This window comes from Quercus lobata, chromosome 2 (assembly GCF_001633185.2).
Source record: "Quercus lobata isolate SW786 chromosome 2, ValleyOak3.0 Primary Assembly, whole genome shotgun sequence".
NCBI lineage: Eukaryota > Viridiplantae > Streptophyta > Magnoliopsida > Fagales > Fagaceae > Quercus > Quercus lobata.
The window spans coordinates 101,290,727-101,315,547 of NC_044905.1; the positions used below are offsets into that span (position 1 = coordinate 101,290,727).

At 34.5% G+C, this 24,821-nt stretch overlaps 3 protein-coding genes across 3 annotated transcripts; all 3 read right to left on the reverse strand.

The window, feature by feature from the left end:
• Positions 1-3,249: 3,249 nt before the first annotated feature.
• LOC115974059 (exosome complex exonuclease RRP42-like) lies at positions 3,250-6,456 on the reverse strand. The gene is made up of 5 exons (XM_031094279.1): positions 6,452-6,456; positions 6,309-6,345; positions 4,281-4,373; positions 3,804-3,890; positions 3,250-3,432 (listed from the first exon to the last, which is right to left on the reverse strand). The coding sequence occupies exons 1-5, from the start codon at positions 6,454-6,456 to the stop codon at positions 3,250-3,252; spliced, it is 405 nt and encodes a 134-aa protein (XP_030950139.1).
• LOC115974060 (premnaspirodiene oxygenase-like) lies at positions 6,374-10,301 on the reverse strand. Its single transcript, XM_031094280.1, has 3 exons — positions 10,263-10,301; positions 7,240-8,139; positions 6,374-7,147 (listed from the first exon to the last, which is right to left on the reverse strand). The coding sequence occupies exons 1-3, from the start codon at positions 10,299-10,301 to the stop codon at positions 6,515-6,517; spliced, it is 1,572 nt and encodes a 523-aa protein (XP_030950140.1). The 3' UTR covers positions 6,374-6,514.
• Positions 10,302-11,582: 1,281 nt separating this feature from the next.
• Positions 11,583-23,510, reverse strand: LOC115974061 (exosome complex exonuclease RRP42-like). Its single transcript, XM_031094281.1, has 6 exons — positions 23,385-23,510; positions 12,576-12,632; positions 12,373-12,465; positions 11,951-12,027; positions 11,671-11,797; positions 11,583-11,609 (listed from the first exon to the last, which is right to left on the reverse strand). The coding sequence occupies exons 1-6, from the start codon at positions 23,508-23,510 to the stop codon at positions 11,583-11,585; spliced, it is 507 nt and encodes a 168-aa protein (XP_030950141.1).
• Positions 23,511-24,821: the final 1,311 nt, after the last annotated feature.

Below are 24,821 nucleotides of genomic sequence, written 5' to 3' on the forward strand. Positions count from 1 at the left end.
TTATTTTGTTCATTCTATTACAATTAATAGGCATCTCCACCATTAAATTTTTAGCTAATTTGAGATCTCTTAGTAAGTTTTTACTTTGTTTAGTTGAACATCTTTAAGGAAAAAGTCAAAAAGAGAATAAGACAAAATATAATTTACTTTAGAGCATTATTGTGCTATCAATGTTTTTATGTATAGATACGTAAGCAACTTTATTAATTCTTTTTTGGAATTCCTATTATCCTTACGTCTAGCCTCTTGGATTAATTTTTTGGGGTTCAAGTGATAGCCTAGCAACATTCTTTATGGTGTCCCCTATTTGTGGTTCAAATCCCACCATCCCCCCTCCACCACCATCTACATCTCTCTCTCTCTCTCTCTCTCTCTCTCTCTCTTTATATATATATATTGTAAGGTTGAATTTATTCAACCATCTAATTGGCTTTATTCCGTGCCAAATTTGCTTGTAATTCAGCATTTAGTAACCCTGTATTTAGGTGGGCTTGTTGTAAGGGTAGTGAGTGAGATAGAGTGAAGTTTGCTCAAGAGTGTGCAAGAAAACAGAGACTCGCGGCTTGGCCTCGCGGGTGACTCGCGGCTGTAAGCCGCCAAACGCAGCACACGTGCCAAGCATGCCGGAAGGTGAACAGTCATGCTAGCTGGAGCACTACAGGACAAAACAGGACAACTGGCCATACGATTATCTCGCGACTGGATCTCGCGACTTAGTCAAGCCGCGAGGTCAAGCCGCAAGCCACCCTTGTTTTGTAAATCCTGACGTTTCACATTCCTCTCCCACTCCAGTATAAATACCCCTTTTACCCACAAATGTAAGAGAGCTTCCAGAGAAAATTTTGAGAGAGAAACCCTAAAGAAAAACAAGATTGATTCACCCACAATCTATACATTAGAATCTCTTCAAATTTCTCAACTCTCTTCCTCTCCATTGTCAAATACTTGAGAGGCCTTTTACCAAATCTTGTTCTCACCATTTTCATTACTGTGAGAGAGCTGTTTGGATTTCTGGGAAGCAGTTAGGAAGGAACCAATCTTCTTTGGTTGATGCTACGGTCTAGTAGCGGAATCCGGGAGGCTAGAAAAGAAAAAGGTTCGGCGCAACCTCGTAGGAGCAAGAAGCTTGGAGGGCTTAGGTGCACTGGGTAGATTAGGCTTGGAGGGTCTATTGCTGTCCATGTATCCCAACTATATTTTCTAGTGGATTGTTTACCGCTTGGAGGGCGGCGGAGAGGTTTTACGCCGAGGGCTTCGGTTTCTTTTTCGATAACACATTGTGTGTTGTCTTTGTGTTTGCATCTTCCTTCCCCTTTATCTTTGCCTTTTTATTATCTGCTGTGGGTTGTGATTTTAATTTGGCTTAGATAGTTTTACCAATTCCATATTATAGCTTATGTTAATTTTCCGCACACTTGTTGTTTGACATAATGCTTGAATTGGTTAAGTTGTAATTTGGGGGTCTAAACGTTCAAGGGTGTTTATACACATATTTGAACTTTCATATATATATATATATATATATATATATAATTAGCTCTTCAAATTAAGAATTTTCATGTGTTACTCTTTATAGATTTTATTAGATGTATAGATGGTACTTTTGGTTTATGAAACATGATAAAAAAAACTAAAAAAAAAAGTGATTTTTATATAATTATATCTAGTTTATACTGCAATGTCATGATGGATGGATTGGTCTTTATTTTATCATAAAATCTAAGTAATCATGTGATTTATGAATTTGAAGAGTTATATATTGTGGAATTTGTTTATTTGTTCATATGATGAAATAAAGTTTGCTTCTTGCATTTTATTTTATTTTATATTTCCACTTTATGATATATGATTTATTGATTATGATCTATTGCATAGTTATCTTTATATACATTTTCATTTAGTTTCAATTGTGTGGAAGAAAAATAGGTGGATCTATGTTTTGGAGAAAAATATACCTATAAGTATTGAATCACGTACAAATATATAATAATAAACAAAGTATACATGATTAGAACTTGGTCTAATAGCCATTGTACACCTTTGGTGTGATAGTCACTCTACAAGTACAAATGCTTGTGGGGTGTGGGAGGCGAGAGCCAAGGTTCAAATCTTCAAGAGAGCTTCACACACATATACACTTAAATTATATTAGAGTAGAATTTCTATCTTGTATAAAAAAAATAAATAAAAAATAAAAAAAAGAACTTGGTCTAACCATTCTCACACAGTAATTTAATATATATATATATATTGCATTGTATTTTTATACATATCACACTATATATAATATCCAACTACAAAATATATTTAATTTGTTAGTTGTTACACTACCAAAAAAAAAAAAAAAACTTCTAATATAAAATATAATTTCAAATAACACATATTGACTTTTAAAAATATACAGTTTAATATATTAATTCAATAATTATCTAATAAAACATAATCATATCAAATTTTCCCACACATCACATGGGTCTACGACTAGTTCTAATAAAATGACAACATGTATTAGAGAGTATATCGAGGTTTGTTACCAAAAAGTATAGAATGTGGAGTAATGTTTGTATTACTTTGAGTCTATGATGAAATTTAAAACCTACATACCAGCCTAATGACAACACTAAAAGGAAACTTAGGGTTATAATGCTATGCTTATTATTGGGTATACATGTGAGTGAAGTCCAACATTAAATAATAATAATAACAAGAATAAGTGGTTAATAGAATATAGTTGAACTCAAACTTGTAAGCTCAAATATTTTGCATTAAATAGTGTCTTTATATGTTATACTAAATTATTAAATACTCAATTGGAGTCTTACTAAGATATTCTCTTCCCAATTCAATTTGATGGCCTACATCCATAACAGAAAACCAAAAAGCACAAGAATAGTGAAATGTCCTTTAAGATTGGGCTCTACTATGCATGGTAACAGTTCAAAAAAGTGAAAACGATTTCTAGGTATGCAACAAACAGCAATGCTACTCCACTAGCAGGAAATTTATCTTTATAACTATAATGACAACATGTCTGGCATCTTCCAGTCAAAATCTAAGAGCAGGCAGGTAAGCTTTCATAAACTGGTAACCAGACCTAACTCGTAAAAATGCAAAATTGCATAGAATAGCTTGGACAATTTTGGTTAACGTGCAAAGTCTACAACACATATCATTCTATCCTCATCCCCTAGTAAGTTATCCAAACTATAACTTCAGCGCACCAGTTCGTTTGAATGCACCAATTGCATGTCATGATTCTTCTTCCCCAGCTTCAGCAGCAGCTATCTCAGAATCCAATTTGTTTATTAGCTGCTCACTTACATGTTCTACCACAGACATCATATCAAGAATGACGCTTGGATCCAGGCCTGCACCACCTCGTTTAGTCAGCCCACAAATATGCCCTTTCCTGTTAACAGTCAGCTCTCTAGACTTTATCAACAGCCAGAAAAATTCTTGACATCCTGACGAAATTAAGAGAGAAATTAAATTGCAAATGTATGGATATATGTGGAGAAAAACTACCTTAATGGCAGCACCAAGGGCATCAAGCAGATTCCCGTCCAAACAAACAACAAGACAATCAATATAAAGATCCCAGCAAATTTTTCCCTCCACAACTATTGGAGATGAGAGATCAATTCCAGCCCATGGGAAAAATAAATAAGACCTCATTTGTCAATTTAAGCAAAGCAAGAACCTATAATCAAAATACAAATTAGAGGACGAACTGCAAAATGATAGAAAGCATGTGTAGGGCAATAAATTGATGGTGACTTCTCTTTCTCTGATTAGATTCATACCAGCTCCACTTTTAGGCTTTTAGCATCCAAGAGACAATGCTGAAGAGCAACTGAGAGTTCCGTGGACAACTCCTCACCCCCTCTGCCCTGAGTAAGGTATAAATCTAAATTAGAAATATATATAAAATATATGAACTACAAAGAAAATTGGCAACGAGAATAACTCTTCCCCATTGTACCATGATTGAATTTCAACTGCTATTTCACATAATGAATTCTTTTATAGAAAAACAAACAAACAAAAAAGGATAAAGGATCTGTTTGTTTTAGCCTAAAATACCAGCTTATTTTCATTACTACAGCTTTTTAAAAACTCACCTTTTCTAGGTACAAATGTACTTTTTTATACACCTTATTTTTTAAACAAAATAAGCCAATGAAAATAAGTTCAACCTAATAAAAATTATAAGAAGAAGAACTATATGAGCTCAATCAACAAAAATTGATAGTATTAGAAGATAGTATAAGATATACAACCTCAAACATTGGTGCTGCGGTTGGACTGCAATCAACATGAATGGCAACCTTTCCTTTGTCAGGTTGCAATGAACTTAGCTTTCCAAGTTCAGCCTGCATTTACAGAAATTAGTACACAACATTACAAGTCTTAAAGAAATAGATATCACTTTCATTGAACGTGATCATAAATAATAATGATAGATATGAGAATGAGTTTTTGAGTGATTGTTTAACTATATATGTCGAAAAAATAGATTACTAAAAAATTTAGTTCAAGATTTATATAACCATGAAAGAAAGAAGAGCACAACTTTATTTGTTTGTTTGTTTTTTATTTATTTATTTATAAAACAACTTTGTTAAGTTAACGTTAATTATATAATAATTTTTTTTTATAGAATTTTTCTATTTTAACTTGGTCCACTAGAAACAATTCTTAGCTCCGCCACCATAGGGAGTACAAGATGATGGAGTGTCTACACATGTTAGAAAGTCCATATTAATATATTATTGAAATTTCAATCACAAATTACGTCCAATCACATTTCCACACAAGATTTTCCGACAGTTCTCGTGGCTTCGACTTCAAATGTGATATCTTTTTCAGGCAAACCATCTCTTCACTTCCTTTTGTTAAACATGTTTTGAAAAAGACACAGTATAACATTTGATATGTAAAAAGGGGTATGAGAGGCTTTTGTTGTAATAATATTTAAATAATTAATATTATTAATAATTTTTTAATCAAATAATTAGTAATTAATATATAATAGCATGATTAATCCTGCTAATAGTGTTCAAATAATTAATAGCATGATTAATTTTTCAATAAAAGCATGATCTCCTTTCCATATTCGAATGGCTCCCATGATTAATTGGCTTCTTTATTCTAGTCTTTTCTGCAGGGTTTTCTGCATGCAAATTGAGTGCCTTTTTGTGTTGATTCTTCCTCTATTTATAGATGGAGGATCTCAAAGTATTAGAGTTCAAACAAAGCTCTTCCATTTCAAAGTTATTGAATTCATGTTTGTCCATCATGGTTCAAGATGATAAGATAGAAGTGCAAATTGGAAAACTAAACAAAACAGTTAATTTTGGGCATCTAAAGGCTAAAGTGCCGATCTATAGAGGAACCTTGCTCATAGAAGATGTAGTAAGTTAAGGTGTTGTCCAACAAGTAATGCTTTCTGCTTCAAATGCAACTTTGAAGCAATGAATTCAATTCTGAAAAGGGGTTCTTGGCTCTTTCAAAACAAGCACTTTGGTGTTGAAGAAATGGCATCTAGCTATGAGCATATGACCTTATCCAAGAAAAGAGCTATGCAAAATCTCTTTGGCTTTAGCTTTAATTAAACGACCTTGGAAGTATTGAAATGAATCACGGCCTAGTTACATAGCTCTTGCTATTGGTAAGCCATTACATGCTGATACAATTTATGAGTCCAAGTCTCCAAGAACAGAATCAGCTTTGCCAGAATCTGTATAGATGATCTTACTCAGATTACTACTGTCCTCTTCACAGAATAGTGAGGAGGTCAAAAGGTTGGCACCAGTCGGTCAAGTTTGAAAGCAATGCGGACTTCCCAAAGCAGGCAGTTGCTTCTACTGAGGCTGAAACTAGTTCTTGTGTTTACTGGTATTCATGAGGTACTCTGGCTAATCCATGACTAAAAAAAATTTATTAGCTTATCTGCTTTTCTTTTTCTAGGTGTATTTTTGTCTTTTACTATTTCATTTGACCTTCTATTTTGTCTCATCATCTGCTTCAATTAAGGTCTAAAAGTTCTCCACCTGTAACTTTCTTTACTTTTTAGAGCATGTCTTTAGAAATCTTAGATGGGGAAATGTGAGTACGAGTCTTTTTGTTTAGTTGTAAACTTTCAGGGGAAAAAAAATGTATAGAACAATAAAAATACCTCTGAAATCATGAATATAAAAATATTGATGGTTCAAAAGTTGTTATCATCATGATTAAGGGGATAAAAGATAGGTACAAAAATGAACTTCTAGTTTAGTTTATCTATCAGAAAGTGACGATCATACAACCTGAGGAACTGGCTCAAAAATTGTTGGAATATTGTATCTATAAGTTTATAACACACAAGCTGACATTCAAATGAAGATAGAAGTTTATCTTCTTTATTCTCTTAAAATTTGTTTATTTGCCATACCACCCAAACTAAACATACTCCATTAATGTCAAACAGACACTTAAAACTAGGTACCATGTCAGATACCTTTAGATGTACATCCTATTGACTACATGTCTCCATAAGAAAGGGAATACGAGGAGTAACATTTAAATACAAATCATTCTTTCTCCTACAGGTTGATCCAAAATTCTCAGTCATGTCAAGTTCTTCTGGTTTGACTTCATTTGGTAGTTTCCAGTCAAAGTGATATAGCAATTGAGCAAGTGCAAGTTCAATAATTGCAATACCAAATGTTATGCCTGGACACATCCTTCTTCCAGCCCCAAATGGAAGGAATTCAAAGTCATTCCCTTTAAAATCAACAGAAGAACCATGGAACCTCTCTGGCTGAAAGCAATCGGCATCAACCCAATAATCTGGATCTCTCCCTAAAGCCCACACATTGACAATAACTTTGGTTTTAGTAGGTATGTCATATCCATTGATTTCACATCTCTCCCTACATCCCCTTGGGATTAAGGTTGCAGGAGGATGTAATCGTAAAGTTTCTTTAACAACTAATTTCACATAATCTAACTTCTGAATGTCTGTATATTCAATTTTCCTCTTTCCTTCTAAGACCTTGCGCACTTCAGCTTGTGCCTTCTCCATTACCTTTGGATTTCTTAGCAACTCTGACATTGCCCATTCTAAGGTTGTTGCTGCAGTCTCACCCCCTGCAAGGCAGATTTCCTGAAAAAAAAATTGATCTAACTTTTGAGTGATATAAATCTTATTAATAGTTGAAAAACACTAAGTATTGCAAGAGCCAAATTAAGGCATACCGAAGTGACAGCTTTGATGTGCTTGGTTGTGATCTCAAATTTGAGGTCACTCGACTTCTGAAGTTTTAGGAGAACATCAACAAGATCTTCCTTGCATGAGGAGTCATTGGTGGTGCTAGCGGTTATCATGTTCATATTATGATCATCAATGATATCCTGAAGAATGTTGTCCCTCTTTCGGTGTAGTCTCTTCAAGGTAGTCTTCATCCCATTGATTGAAGCAACAAATTTAAGTGAAGGGTACAAATCTGGCACATTAAAACCTGAACTAAGCACCATTATCTCCTTAACCAGAGATATGAACTCGTCTTGACCTTTGCACTTTTCTCCAAATGCTGCTTTAGAAGTTACACTATTTGTCATGGTGAATATATTCTTGCTGAGATTGATGGGAAGCCCGTTGGACGAAGAAAGAGTATCAATAAGATTCCATACCTCTTCTTCTCTTACTGATCTAAATGAGTGAACTCGCTGAGCATTTAGGAGTTCCAATACACAAATTTTTCTCATTTGTCTCCAGCAATCGCCGTAGGGAGAGGCAAGAATGCCTAAATAATCATATGAGAGAAATTCACTCACATAAAAGTCAGGCCTTTGCGTCAAACAAAGTTCATGTGTTTTCAGTACCTGTCTAGCTGCTTCTGGTGATGAAATGATCACAGCCGATACCTCACCCAACTGTAGCTGCATAACAGGTCCATGCTTCTTTGCTAAATCTCTCAAGGAAGAATGAGGTAATGATCCTGAGGTAATTAATTGATGCAAGTTCCCTATAAGAGGAATCTTCCACGGCCCTGGTGGTGACTTCAGGATGGCACTTCGGGCTTTATTTCTCTTCCAATATGCCACCAGTACCAAAAGGAAGAAGACACAGGTAAGGATTGAAGTAAAAGACGGTACCTGAACATTATGGACATTGAAGAAGCTCTTAAAATTTGTGAACTCTAGATAGGTTTATGGTGTAATTTAAACACTCTTTTATAGAAATATCATGCACTTAAAACAATTTTGTAAGCATCTAATGATGTCATCCCAGAATCATTAGCATTTTAAAAGCTATGGTGCGGATGTGGCTTGATGGTAGGAGTCATCTTATTGCTTCACATGATGTTTGACAAGAATTAAATAGTTTAAGTAGTAACACTTCAATGAATGTGTTGAGCCCACAACAATATCCTCATTAAGACTCCGGTAATACATGTTGTATTATCCTTGCTGTCACGTGACGTGAGGTTGATGAGTCCACACCAGAAATTTCTTTTTGTTGTTTAGCCAAAAATAAAGAGAAAGTGATTTCATATTATAACTTGCAAGTAAGAACGAAGGAAAAAGAAAAGAAATTGATTTGATATATAACCTAACGTAGAAGAGACCCGGACAACCTTCAATTATTTATCTGCTTGTGGATGATTTATCTTGAGGGTTAACTTTTTTATTTTTTGCTAAATCTTGGGGGTTAACTTAATAGTTATCTTTTTCTACAAGTTGAGTAATCATATTTGTAAGGACACGATTTGTAACGACCCATAATAGTGTTGGGTTCGCACGTAAAAAGGCCCAAACAATATCATTTATAGAGCGTGGGTTTGAAAGGCTAGGCCTCAGTCACAAGACAGTGGATTCGTCGTGGTGGTCATACATAATTTAAATCGTGTTCGCCCTAGGAGTCTTTCTCCTGGAGGCGGGCTGGGAGAGCTGCCCATAGGAAGTTCCAGGAGGTGCTAGATGAGACAAAAAGAGATCCTCCGAACCCAATCTACACGTGTGCGGTGAGGATGGAACACAGAGGGTGGTATATAAACTGAGAGAAGAACATCCAAAAGGGGGATCAGAAAAAAAAAAAGAAAGAAAGAAAGAAAGAAAACGTAGACAAAAGAAGAAGAACGAAAAGAGAAAAAGAACTGTAGCAATTACCAAAGAAAACAATCGTTGTGCCTGCTTTGGGCCTTCAATATACGTAAGGGTGAGTCTTTTTGTTATACAGAAGTTAACTTAGTTCTTTACACCCACGCTCTACAAATCATATTGTTTGGGCCTATTTACGTGCGAACCCGGTATCGTGTTGGGTCGTTACAAATCGTGTCCCTACAATATCATATCATATTATATATAATAAAAGTTGGGTTTAGATGCCATGGTTGCACCATGTTACTTCACCAAATTGCAGAAATTTTAATAAATTTTTAGATTTTAAGAATAGATATATACATATTTTTTGGATAAATATGTCAAATCAAATAATAAAAGAAAGTAGTATTTGATTTACAACTATGACAGTTGTGTCTATCTAAAATGTTATTAACAAACCCTAAAATCAATAGAATAGAATTACCTAAAGATAAAATTTAAATAAAAAAGAGATTCTTTCATCTTGATGCTTTTTAAATATATATTATTTTTCTTCTCCTATAATTTCTAAATTGATAAAAATCATAATTTAATTACAATCCAAATTCTTCATTTGATTCTTTTCTTATTATAATATATAAGTTGATAAGAATCTTAATTAAAATCATAATTTAATTACAATCCCAAATTCTTCATCTAATCCTTTCTTAAAGTACATGTTAAAGTCCATCTAATTTCAGCTTCATACACCTCTATAAATTAGACTGACATGAGACCTTTTGTTCATATCAACTTCTTCAATGTAGAGTGTATATATATAAGATAATTCATAATAAATACCTACCATATAGTTTTTTTTCCTCTATTATTCCCTTCTTCTCCCTACAACCTTACACATATGTATTTGTTTACTCTAATTTTTTTTAATGTATTTGTTTAATTTAATTTTTTTTTCCATCAAATTGAATAGGTTTTGTGTATTTTTTGTCTTTTGTTTAACCTAATTTCCTAAAGTTTTATCCTATTTATGTGGTTATTGTTTGAGCATCAATCATTAAATAGAGTTAGACATGAATTTTTATTATTTTGTATATCATATATGAATTACACTCAACAATAGCACACTTCTGTTTTTGTTTAGTACAGTTTCATGAAGTTCTGCATATTGGACACACTGCTTCAACATTAACACCACGCCTAGATAAATTGTCCATTGCAAGTAAAAAATTACTCAATGATCTCCAAAGAAAAAGTAACACATTTTTCCCCTTCACTTATTTTATTCTATTTATGCCTCAATCATTTGTATGCTGTTGGTCTTTTTGCTTCTTCTTTATTTATTTTTATTTATCCATATTGCTCATATTGTTAATTGGGAAACTACTGTCTACCATTCTTTTTGTAATTTAAGCCTTATTTGAAAAATCTTAATTTGGTGAACTAGATTGGAAATATCATGCTAAGCAGGTTTTTTTTTTTTCTTTTTTTTTTTTTGTGCTACTTATTTTGGTTTGTTAATAATTAATAGAGAGAGAGGTTGAGATCAAATAATAGAGATTATTGTTCACAACTAAAGGCCAAAATGGATGTTACTATTGAAAGGTATCACTTCTCAATTCTCATCATATCTCAATGCTAATGAATTTATTTATTTTATTTATTTTTTTGGTTTGGTGAAAATCACTCAAGTTTCAATATCTTCTCCCATGCTTTCAAGGACAAAAATTATATTTTCATGTATATCTCTCTACTTTATATTTTTAAATGTTTAGCTATTTAGATTATTCTTAATTACTGAATTGAGGTTTCCACTTAAATATGCTTTCAATCATTTTTTTAATAGCTTTTAATAATTAAATTTGAGATTTTTCCATTTAAATATTACTTGAGCCTTAAATCTCAATATATTATGAAAAATCCTTTTATATTTCTTTTATGTATCTCATTTTATATTAGTTATGTAGTTATCTACCATCTTTCATTCAATTATTTTAGACACACACACACACACACATATATATATGCTTTTAAAACACTTTAGTCTCACACAATATGCATTTATTATATAACTTAAAAGTAAAATCTTCATTTATTTTTTATTGTTTTTATTATTTAATTTTAAGGAAATTAATAAAAAAAAATTGTTTACATTTGAATTTTAATTAAAACGAAGGAACAACAATGAGAATCTAGGGAGAATAACGATGTCAAAAATTTATATGCATGCTGCTATCGTGGTAAAATAGATGCAACATAGGCATGAAGATCGTTTAAATGGGGAGCCTCTCCGAAATAGGGGTTGAGGATGCCAACCAATTCGCTCCCCTAGACCCCACAAAACTGAAGCCTTCTGCACTGAGTATGACCAATATCTATTAGACTTATCAGGAAAAAAAAAAAAAAAAAATGAAGCTCAGTGAAGTTGAAATTCGATCAGTCTGGTTTAGACATGTTTCAAGCACAGGAGATATGGCTCATCAGCTCTCTAGACTTTATCAACAGCCAGAAAAATTCTTGACATCCTGACAAAATTAAGAGAAAAATTAAACTGCAAATGTATGGATGTATGTGGAGAAAAAATACCTTAATGGCAGAACCTAGGGCATCAAGCAGATTCCCGTCTGAACATACAACAAGACAATCAATATAAAAATCCCAGCAGATTTTTCCCTCCGCAACTATTAGAGATGAGAGATCAATTCCAGCCCCTATGAAAAATAAATAAGACCTCATTTTTCAATTCAAGCAAAGCAAGAACCTATAATCAAAATACAAATTAGAGGACGAACTGCAAAATGATAGAAAGCATATGTAGGGCAATAAATTGATGGTGACTTCTCTTGCTCAAATTAGATTCATAACAGCTCCACCTTTAGCACCTAATAGGCAATGCTGAAGAGCAACTGAGAGTTCTGTGGACAACTCCTTACCCCCTCTACCCTAAGTAAGGAATAAATCTAAATTAGAAATATATATAAATAATGAACAAAGAATAATGAATTTCAACTGGTATTTCACATAATGAATTCTTTTATAGAAAAACAAACAAACAAAAAATGATAAAGGAACTGTTTGTTTTAGCCTAAAATACCAACTTATTTTCATTACTACGGCTTTTTAAAAACTCACTTTTTCTAGGTACAAATGTACTTTTATACACCTTATTTTTTAAACAAAATAAGCCAATGAAAATAAGTTCAACCTAATGACAATTATAAGAAGAAGAACTATATGAGCTCAATCAACAAAAATTGATAGCATTAGAAGATAGTATAGATATACAACCTCAAACATTGGTGCTGCGCTTGGACTGCAATTAACATGAATGGCAACTTTTCCTTTGTCAGGTTGCAATGAACTTGGCTTTCCAAGTTCAGCCTGCATTTACAGAAATTAGTACACAACATTACAAGTCTTCACAAAACACAGGAGGAAAATGCTTAATGTAGATATGTGTGGAAGATCCAGAATCTCAAACCATTAAATACCTTCACACTGGAAATAACATCTGTTTGCCCCAACCTGACTCTTGCTGAACCATTTGCCTGCCATTAAGTCCATGATAACGTAAAAACCAGCAGAAAAAAGTTCACTTTGTCTGGAAGAAAGCAGGCCAATGCAAATGTAAAAAAAAATTATTTCCTTGTTTACATGAGGTAAACTAATAAGAAACTCAAATTAGACTTAATCAATAAATAAATAAATATATATATATATATATATATATATTTTAAACAGAGACCTCATGCGGGAGAGCATAAGGTCCTGCCAAGTAGCACACTCCTTAAAAGGAGAATTGAACTCTCACCGCAATCTTAAATTGTCATTAATTACTTTTTTTTTTTTTGGGTGAATGCATCATCATTAATTTACTACCCTTTTTAGATGCAACATCAGTAATTTACTAATTAAACTTCAAGTAATAGAAAAGATAGAGGGGTGTTAATTATTACTGACTCTTCGTAACCTTTGGTCTAATTTTCTAAAAGCAAAGGTTCTTTTTTTACCTTGACAGTTGACCATTGGGCTTGAGGTTAATATTCTGCATTGAATCATTGATTATATACATGATCTTATACTGAATAGTAATAAATAGCAGAAATGGTAGTTACAAAATTCTAGGTAAATTGAAAGAATTATCATAGAATTATTAATCTTCCAAAGTAAGTTCATGTATTTCAATTTATGAGAAGTAGATGAATCCATTGGAGGTGCATTGGTCCAAGAGAACTAGGCTTATCACTAATTAGGTCTCTCCCATCTTATCAACATATAAATAAAGGACCATATCAACCTTTTTATTTCATAGCGATACACGCAAGTTTGTGACATCTTGACAAACAAAGCAAATTGTCAAAAAATTGTTTTTTGGTGCCCAATTTTTCATTTTGTTGAGGTTGTGGCACCTGCAGTTGCCACAATTGTACCAATGGCAGCAACAACGGTGCCAATTCTGGCACATGTGGTGGCACCTGTGGCTAGGGATGGCAATTTTTGCCCGATCCGTGGGTACCCGGTCCGACCCGACCCTAATGGACCGGGTAAAACCCGGTCCGATAAGAAATAGGGTCGGGTTTGGGTTTTTTAAAAAAAACCCGAACCTGGTCCGGGTCGGGTTCGGGTTTTTGTAAAAACCCGACCCGGTCCGACCCGAACCCGACCCGTATATATAATATTATTAAAAAAAAAAAAACCCTAGGTATAAATACTACTCTTACACTTCTAAAAATCATTTCCCTAACCCTAATTTCTCACCTCTCAGCCGCCTCTCTCTCCTTCACTCTCAGCCACCCCTCCCTCTACCTCACTCTCTCTCTCTCTCACTTGCTGTCGCCGGTCCCTCCTCCACCTCACCGGTCTAATCGGTCCTTGCCTCCCTCACCGAGCTACTCACTCATCCACCTCGCCGCAGAGATCGCTAGCTCCTCCCTCACCACGCCGCTCACTCCTCAATCTCGCCGCAGACGCCGCTCCTTCCTCCCACCTCTCTCACCTCGCCTTGATTGGAAAAAGAAGGAATTTTTGTTGGTTTTTCGTGGTTCTGTTTTTGGAGTTTTGGAGGAGTTGAAATAGTTGTCGGCTTATACTCTGATCTGTTCTGTATTTTTATATTTATTTTTATGAAAGATCTGATCTGTGTTTATGGTCTTAAACTTTGATCTGTTGGGGGGTTTTTCATGGTTCTGTTTTTGGAGTTTTGGAGTGGTTAAAATAGAGGTAGGATTAGACTTCGATTTGATCTGTATTTTTTTGTTTTTTTGATGAAAGATTTGATCTGTATTTATGGTCTTAGACTCTGATCTGTAGTATTGAGCAGAATTTTTGTACTTTTTACTTTGTTTTGCATTGTTCTTGTGATGGTTTCTGTTCTACACGACTTAAAGATTCAGGCAAAATTTTTTTTTTTGATTGGGCCATGGAATCGCCTGAGGTGGCGGGGCCCGCGGGGCCCGTGGAGCCCGACGGGGCAGGTCTGGGGCGCAAAAAAAAAACCCGTTTATTAAACGGGGCGGGTTCGGGTTTTTTGGGCAGACCCGCGGGTCGGGTTCGGACATTAAGAAATCCGGCCCGAACCCGACCCGTTGCCATTCCTACCTGTGGCAGCAATATATGCTACAGTTATTGCTGTAAGGGAATCCAAAATATGGTCTCTTAAAATCAGCTTTTGGAAATGAGTATGAGTATCCATATACATGCTTATGTTTGGCAGTTTGCTATGTAAATTTACAAACGTACTATGTATGATGAAGATTTGAAAGCTTTATGAGGGCATCTATATATATGTTCTAAGAATCACTTTTCAACCATTGTGGTTTTTGGTTGATAAGTGACTACATATTGCTAAAGGTTATTTTCATATTAGTTTGAGATACATACAGAAAATAACAGTGTTGCTAAATTTGAAATTTTGCACTAACTATGCTCACTAGAAAATTTTATTAATTTTGAGCTTTAACAGGATTTGATTAAACATTGACGTTTGAAGGATAGTGGTACTTTTTTCTTTTTATGTTGATGTCTATAATTTCTTAAACATTGTAGATATATTTGACTTATTACCCTTCTACAACTCATGATAGAGCACTACATAGACAAAGGATACCCAGTTTTGGAATAAAAAATATGTCTAAGGACTAGGGTTTAGTTTGAATTTAGTTTTACTAGCAAACTTTCTAGAGTAACCATGACTAACAATAATAGAATTAGCATTCTTTGCAAAGAAAATTGATATATTCTTAAGTACCACATCAAAGATAAGAACAAATTAAATAATATGTAATGACTTTTTGTTTTATTTGGTTCAATGTTTCAAGACTTTTTAAATTAAAAAATGAATATTATTTGTTTCCTTTGGTTCAATATTTCAAGAATATTCTTCCCTCACACATACACACAAAACTCTTAGTATTTCAATTCACAATTTTCACCTCTTACACTTCTACTCCTTTATATATACCTACCCATATCCCTTCATGTCATCATATGTCAAACACACACAAACCAAAAATGATGTCATTTACCTTCAATCTTTCGACAAAGGCTACCTAATTCAAACACTGTTGTCCCATCTAATCTTAACCCGTATGAGTTGGCTACAACCAAAGAAGAGACTTGAATTTTATATTGAGTGACAAGGCAATTACAATATTAATGTTAAGGTCAGACATTGTGGACTTAGGTGGTGTTTGAGATGTGTATTTTGTTTTAGAATTAAGGAGAGAGAGAGAGAGAGAGAGAGAGAGAGAGAGAGAGAGAGAGAGAGAGAGAGAGAGAGAGATTTCTGTATCAACTTTCATTCTACAATATCCTCCAACAGTTTTTTTTTTTTTTTTTTTCTTTTAGATTTCTCATTCCTTGAACTGAATAACTATAATGGTTATGTGTGTGCAATTTATAATTGTTGTTTCTTATAATGAACTCATTACTAACAAAGTTTTATAACAATTATGCTATAATATATGTACAACATTCTCCAAAACCATCTTACATAAAACATTACAACATTATACGGGCAACTAACTAATTCTAACTAATTGGTTTTGGCTATATGAATCCTTTTCCAGCATTCAGACTATGTTTCAATAAAGTATTTGAAAAAAATGCTATACCTGGGGTATAACTCCAGTTTCAACATAAATAGGACGGTAAGTTAATCTTTTTCGACCATCAGAAAAAAAGATCTTGAGCAATGCCACCCTGTATGAAGTGCTCTTCTCCCAGAGATAGTCCCACCATTCCTGCACATACATAAAATGAGGAGAGATAATGGTTGCAATGTTACACATAATTAGATCTTGTAAGTACTGGGAAAAAAAATCATAAAACAAAAATTACTGCGAGAAAAATAGAGGAACAGCAAAAATGCTAAAGGAAACCATTAGGTGTTAAAAAGATGTTGTCCTTAAACAATAGTTTTTGAAGTCAAAAATAAATTCAAGTCTTTTATAACCCCATATTTTATCAAGGAGAAGAAGACCCCTTATTGGCAGAAAAACAAAAGGCACATTAAGTCAATAAACCTAATTTCTTTAAAAGGGCATGCACAATGTGCTCCTTACAAAGATCATTTCTACCACCAGACTGTAGTGAGATTGTGTCTATATTTGTAATTTTTTCCTTTTATGGTAAGAGCATATACGCATCAAGTAATAATTTGGTAGATCTCCCTTCAAAATCCTCAAAACAAGGACATAAGTGCAGGGAATAATGAAAGAAAAAACTAAAGAATGGACACAGGACGGGAAAACTATTGTATGCCAGAGGGATCCAGATGCTTCATTGGCCATATCCATAACAGTCCATTGCTTGGCTAAGTTTGTAACAGTAACTAACTGGAGTAAATGATTTGCTAAGGAAAAGAATATCACACTTAAGGGGGTTCAGTGCAAAGGTTGGAATAAAGAACCACTTGATTTCTTCTAGGTTTATGATTTTGTTTGGTATTAATTGATTGGTTAATTATGAATGGTGATATGGATCCCATCAAAAGGGATATGGAACATATTTTTCAGTTTCTTGGAATCCAAACAGTATACTAATCTTATCATATGCATAACCAAATTACAATAACATAGAACATGCCAGCCTTCTCCCTAGAAATTTCTCCAATAGTATTACTTGTTTATTAGGGCTCCAGCAATGGAAATAATAAAGGACTCACACATATTAGGACTAAGTACTCTTGACGCAGTGGTTTTAAGCGTATGTTTACAATTGATTTTAGTACAACGATAACGCCTACCACAAACACATTATTATCTAGATTCTGCATAAGCGTCTACAGGATTTTAAAAATAATAATAGTAATTTTGAAACAAGTTTGGTCGATACTATGCCATTATTTAAGTTCATCAGCCTTTTAAGCGCTTGCAAATCGACATTCTTGCTAGTGTCGTCCCCCAAAAATGTGACATTTCACAAATGTAGACAGGGTTTCAAACCAAATTCCATTGAAAGAAAACTAAAATGAAATCTTATAGACAGATAGAGCAATAGCCAAAATTAGTGTGTATTTTTGGATGAGTTATTTTTATTGGATTTATATATATATATATATATATATAGGTATTTTTATTGGCTTATTTAACCAGGAAAACCTAGAGCTGTACCAAGAAAAAGTTCAGATTTAAAAAGATATACATAAGCTGTTGGTGAAAATAAGCTTTATTTTGTGCTAAAAGAAGTAGGCCCTTAAACACATTAGCAAACTTATTATACAAAAAATGCTCAAAAATAAAATCAATAATTTTATTTTTATTTTTATTTTTATTCTGTGATATGATATTGCAGCAAATAAAACATTGGTGTTAAAGCATGAAACAGCAAGTGAGTTTAAGCTCACAAAGGATAAATTCAGCCACTCTAATGCAATAAATAAACACAAGTGTGTGGGAGTATTACATATAAAAAGTATTCATTATTCTTGCAATCAATCTAAATAGTAATAAATAGCAGACATGGTAGTTACAAAATTCTAGGTAAATTGAAAGAATTATCATAGAATTATTAATTTCCCAAAGTAAGTCAATGTATTTGAATTTATGAGAAGTAGATGAATTCATTGGAGGTGCATTGGTCCAAGAGAACTAGGCTTATCACTAATCAGGTCTCTCCCATCTTATCAACATATAAATAAAGGACCTTATCAACCTTTTCATTTCATAGTGATACATGCAAGTTTGTGACATCTTGACAAACAAAGCAAATTGTCAAAAAATTGTTTTTTGGTGCCCAATTTTTCATTTTGTTGAGGTTGTGGCACCTACAGTTGCCACAATTGTACCAGTGGCAGCAATATCTGCTACAGTTATTGCAGTGAGGGAATCCAGAATATGGTCTCTTAAATTTAGCTTTTGGAAAGGAGTATGAGTATCCATATACATGCTTATGTTTGGCAGTTTGCTACGTAAATTTACAAAAGTTCTATGTATGATGAAGATTTGAAAGCTTTATGAGGGCATCTATATATATGTTCTAAGAATCACTTTTCAACCACTGTGGTTTTTGGTTGATAAGTGACTGCATATTGCTAAGGTTATTTTCATATTAGTTTGAGATACATACAGAAAATAACAGTGTTGCTAAATTTGAAATTTTGCACTAATTGTGCTCATTAGAAAATTTTCTTAATCTTGAGCTTTAACAGGATTTGATTAAACATTGACGTTTGGAGGACAGTGGTACTTTTTTTTTCTTTTATGTTGATATCTATAATTTCTTAAGCATTGTAAATATATGTCTTATTACCCTTCTACAACTCATGACAGAGCACTACATAGACAAAGGATACCCAGTTTTGGAATAAAAAATATGTCCAATGACTAGGGTTTAGTTTGAATTTAATTTTACAAGCAAACTTTGTAGATTAACCGTGACTAACAATAATAGAATTAGCATTCTTTGCAAAGAAAATTGATATATTCTCAAGTACCACATCAAAGATAAGAACAAATTTGTTAGGACATATATGCTTCACTTTTTAAGAACATATGTCACTACTTTATGTAATTGGCTTATTCTTTGACAAAACGCACTTTACTTGTATTTGGGTAGATTTTGGATGTATTTAAATACTTCAAGAAACCATGTTTCAAGATCAAGTGTTGAAGCTTTCAAGTCTGTCCAAGAAAACAAGTTGATAGTGCAAATTCATTAAAGCTCAACAGCTGCATCTATCGAGCTTAAGAAAGCTGTTCAAAGACTGGTGTGCTCGACAGCTGCTCAACACCTCCTATCTGTCGAGGTTTAAGAATTTCATAATTCTAATCTGATTTTCTTGGGATCCGTGAATATGTCTTTGGGCTTTCTTTTCTCCTAACCCTAGACATATAAAAGGATTGTTTTAAGGGTTGTCAAATAGCTCACAAGTTACACAAGTATTGAGCAAACTCTGTTCAAACAAATTATGACCGGAGACGAAGTTCTTGTCTTAGTTCATCTCTTTCTCTTGAAGAAGTTGTTGTGTATGTGCACTGTAGGGTTTTGTGACCAAGCATCTTCTTGATCTTCATCGTGTGGATGAACTGAAAATTTTTGCAACCAACAATCTTCTTAGTTGGTGATTGAAGTCGCGTACTGGATCCGCGCAATTGGTTAGTCACGTACTTGGGAGTTGTGTATCAGAAAGGGGAACTGTCACTACAGAACAAGTCCAATTGAGTATTGGGGTAAGGGTTCAACTGTAAGTTGGTAAGGTACTTGGGATTCCTTTATTTGTAACCGCTTGTTGTGATAATAGTGGAGTTTCGGGAGTGGTGACCTGAAAATCACCCGGTGGGGTTTTTGCCGTTAGGTTTTCCCCATTTATAAACAAATCACCGTATTATTTATTTTTTGCTGCATAATTAGTTTATTGGTGATTTGTTTATGCTACTACGTTTTTGCATAATAAATTAATTAATTAATAACTTGCCTAATTAATTAATTAATTTCTATCACAATGGATCATTCAGTTTGTGGCCTATCAAGTGGTATCAGAGCAGGCACACTCTGATTAGGGTTTAATATTTGCTGTGTTGATCCATTGACCCCTATTTGTCATGGATAGAGGACAGTCATTAATCATACCTCCTTTATTTGATGGCACTAACTATGCATACTGGAAAGTACGCATGAGAGCTTTCTTGCAATCTTGAGATGAGAAAGTGTGGCAAGCTGTGGAGATAGGCTGGACTAAGCCTACAGAAGCGCCAGCCGACTGGGGTGAGCGTTAGTTTACACCATGTCGACCTTTTGCTAAAGGTCCTAGATTCACGAACATGGTGATAACCTTTGTTTTGCATCTATTTTCTCACTATAACTCCATTACAGAGCCTCGTGCTCATTTTTGTTATCTCTTCTTGAACATCTTACTATAAATTTCCCTTCTTATTTCATTCTTTCTATTATAGATGTTTGTCTAGATTCAGCGTCCTGTGATAAGCTCATCTTTCCTTCCCCTATCACGAGTATCTTACGCCATTTTTCCGTTCCTTTTCCCTCTTCTGACCATTTCACCGTTATATGTGCCATAGATTACGCTACCGTTAAATGTAGGGAGGCCCAGTTTCGGTCACGGCAGTCGGATTCAGCAACTCCTCCCTCCCGTTCAGCTCCATCCACATTTGCTCCTCCCTCTTTTTCGGGCGATGTGACGTTAGGAGACATCATGGCACAGCTGCAGCGCATGGATGCTCGCCTAGATACACTCTCTACGAAGTTGTATCAGTTGAACGTTTGTGTTGGTCGTATTGTACGACGATAGGCGTCCATGGGTGGTTTTGCTCCAGAGGCTACTCCTTCACCACCTTCTCCTGTGGCTTTTGATTTTGAGGATGAGGATGATGATGATGGTGATGACGATGATGCTTCTGCTGATGGAGATGCTAACTCTACCGATAAGATGTCTACTTGACACTCTTACCCTTTGTCACTCGTGACAAAAAGGGGAAGTAATTTTGATATGAGAGTAGTCATTCTTAGGGGGAGAGTTAGTATAGGACCATTTTGTTAGGGAGAATGTTGATATGTTTTGAGGGATGTAGTGAGAATAGTATGTATCTTTTCTTTTCTCTCTTTTTAAATAAATTATTCTTGTACATGAGGTCTTGTGACCATTTATTGACATACATTTTACTTTACTCCTATTTATTTTGATGTATGTTTTTCTTTCACCTACCCTTCATGTGTTGTATCTTTTCTCCCTTTATACACATGCTTCTTATTACTTGTATGCAATCTATTATTTCTGTTTCACACAAAGATGCCTTGATGAGTTTTGTTTAAAGTGTTTCAGAAATACAGGTTGTCAAAGTCTACTTGCCATAAACTCTCTTTGTGCAAAGTTTTTCAAGAGTTTGTATTAGGATAAATTTTATTGTATTCAACAAGTGAATATGAGTTGATTGATTTATGACTTCTCTCATATGTTCATTTGTTTGTTGTGGTTTTGTCACGAATTGAAAAATGGGGAGATTGTTAGGACATATGTGTTTCACTTGTTAAGAACATATGTCACTACTTTATGTAATTGACTTATCCTTTGACAAAACGCACTTTACTTGTATTTGGGTAGATTTAGGATGTGTTTAAATACTTCAAGAAACCATCTTTCAAGATCAAGTGTTGAAACCTTCAAGTCTATCCAAGAAAATAAGTTGATAGTGCAAATTTATTAAAACTCGACAGCTGCATTTATCAAGCTTAAGAAAGTTGTTCAAAGACTGGTGTGCCCACCCCTGCTCAACAGCTGCTCGACACCTCCTATCTGTCAAGGTTTAAGAATTTCAGAATTCTAATATGATTTTCTTGGGATCTGTGAATATGTCTTTGGGCTTTCTTTTCTCCTAACCATAGACATATAAAAGAATTTTTTTAAGGGCCATCAAACAGTTCACAAGTTGCACAAGCATTGAGCAAACTCTGTCAAGCAAATTGTGACCGGAGACGAAGTTCTTGTCTTAGTTCATCTCTTTCCTTTAAAGAAGTTGCTGTGTATGTACACCGTAGGGTTTTGTGACCAAACATTTTCTTGATCTTCATCGTGTGGATAAACTGAAAAACTTTGCAACCAACAATCTTCTTAGTTGGTGATTGAAGTCGCGTACTGGGATCCGCACAATTGGTTAGTCACGTACTTGGGTGTCGTGCATCAGAAAGGGGAACTGTCACTACAGAACAAGTCCAATTGGGTATTGGGGTAAAGGTTCAACTATAGATTGGTAAGGTACTTGGGATTCCTTTACTTGTAACCGCTTGTTGTGATAATAGTGGAGTTTCAAGAGTGGTGACCTGAAAATCACCCGGTGGGATTTTTGCCGTTAGGTTTTTCCCATTCGTAAACAAATCACTGTGTTATTTATTTTCCGCTGCATAATTAGTTTATTGGTGATTTGTTTGTGCTACCACGTTTTTGCATAATAAATTGATTAATTAATAACTTGGCTAATTAATTAATTAATTTCTATCACAAGGGGTCATTCAGTTTGTGGCCTATCAAAATTAAATAATATTTAATGATTTTTTGTTTTATTTGGTTCAATGTTTCAAGATTTTTTAAATTAAAAAATGAATATTATTTGTTTCCTTTGGTTTAATATTTCAAGAATTTTCTTCCCTCACACATACACACAAAACTCTTTGTATTTCAATTCACAATTTTCACCTCTTTCACTTTTACTCCTTTATATATACCTACCCATATCCCTTCATGTCATTATATGTCAAACACACACAAACTAAAAATGATGTCATTTACCTTCATGAAGCCTACCTAATTCTAACACTGTTGTCCCATCTAATCTTAACCCATATGAGTTGGCTACAACCAAGGAAGAGACTTGAATTTTATATTGAGTGACAAGGCAATTACAATATTAATGTTAAGGTCGGACATTGTGGACTTAGGTGTTTTGTAAAGGTTGTCATTGACTATGAGTGTTTGAGATGTGTATTTTGTTTTAGAATTAAGGAGAGAGAGAGAGAGAGAGAGAGAGAGAGAGACATTCTGTATCAACATTCATTCTACAATATCCTCCAAAGGATTTTTTTTTTAATTTCTCATTCCTCAAACTGAAAAACTACAATGGTTATGTGTGTGCAATTTATAATTGTTGTTTCTTATAATGAACTCATTACTAACAAAGTTTTATAACAATTATGCTATAATACATGTACAACATTCTCCAAAACTATCTTAAATAAAACATTACAACATTATATAGGCAAATTACTAGTTCTAACTAATTGGTTTTGGCTATATGAATCATTTCCAGCATTCAGACTATGTTTCAATAAAGTATTTGAAAAAAACGCTATACGTGGGGTATAACTCCAATTTCAACATAAATAGGACGGTAAGTTAATCTTTTTCGACCATTAGAACGAAGGTCTTGAGCAATGCCACCTTGTATGAAGTGCTCTTCTCCCAGAGATAGTCCCACCATTCCTGCACATACATAAAATGAGGAGAGATAATTGAAAGTTCAAAAACGTGTACAAAACACTTTTTAATGTTTAGACCCCCAAATTACAACTTAACCAATTCAAGCAATATGTCAAACAACTAGTGTGCGGAAACTTAACATATGCTATAATACGAAATTGGTTAAAAACTATCTAAGCCATAACAAAATAAAATCCACAGCAGATAATAAAAAGGTAAAGATAGAGAGGAAGGAAGATGCAAACACAAAGACAACACGCAATGTGTTATCGAAGAGGAAACCGAAGCCCTCGGCGTAAAACCTCTCCGCCGCCCTCCAAGCGGTAAACAATCCACTAGAAAATGCAGTTGGGATACAAGGACAGCAATAGACCCTCCAAGCCTAATCTACCCAGTGCACCTAAGCCCTCCAAGCTTCTTGCTCCAACGAGGTTGCGCCGAACCTTTTTCTTTTCTAGCTTCCCGGATTCCGCTACTAGACCGTAGCATCAACCAATGAAGATTGGTTCCTTCCTAACTGCTTCCCAGAAATCCAAACAGCAGTCACACAATGATGATGATGGTGAGAACCAGGTTTGGTATAATGCCTCTCAAGGATTTGACAATGGAGAGGAAGAGAGTTGAGGAATTTGAAGAGACTCTAAGGTAGAGATTGTGGATGAAACAATCTGGTTTTTCTTTAGGGTTTCTCTCTCAAAATTCTCTCTGGAAGCTCTCTTTCAATCGTGGGTAAAAAGGGTATTTATACTGGAGTGGAGAGGAATGTGAAACGTCAGGTTTTTACAAAACAGGGGTGGCTCGCGGCTTGACCTCGCGGCTTGACCAAGTCTCGCGAGATCCAGTCGCGAGATAACCGTATGGCCAGTTGTCCTTTTTGTCCTGTAGTGCTCCAGCTAGCATGACTGTTCACCTTCCAGCATGCTTGGCACGTGTGCTGCTTCTGGCGGCTTGCGCCGCGAGTCACCCGCGAGTCAGCCGCGGAGTCTCTGTTTTCTTGCACACTCTTGAGCAAACTTCACTCTATCTCACTCACTACCCTTACATCAAACCCACCTAAATACAGGGTTACTAAATGCTGAATTACAAGCAAATTTGGCACGGAATAAAGCCAATTAGATGGTTGAATAAATTCAACCTTACACTCTAGAAGCTGTGAAGCACTTGAATCATATGAACATAATACTCCTGAAACACAACAATACACCATGATCATTGTATGCAAAAAATCATAAAATGCATATGAAACAGGCAATATGTGATCAAGCATAGATGGGGTTTAAGAAACAAACCATGGCTTGATCAACCAAGTGAA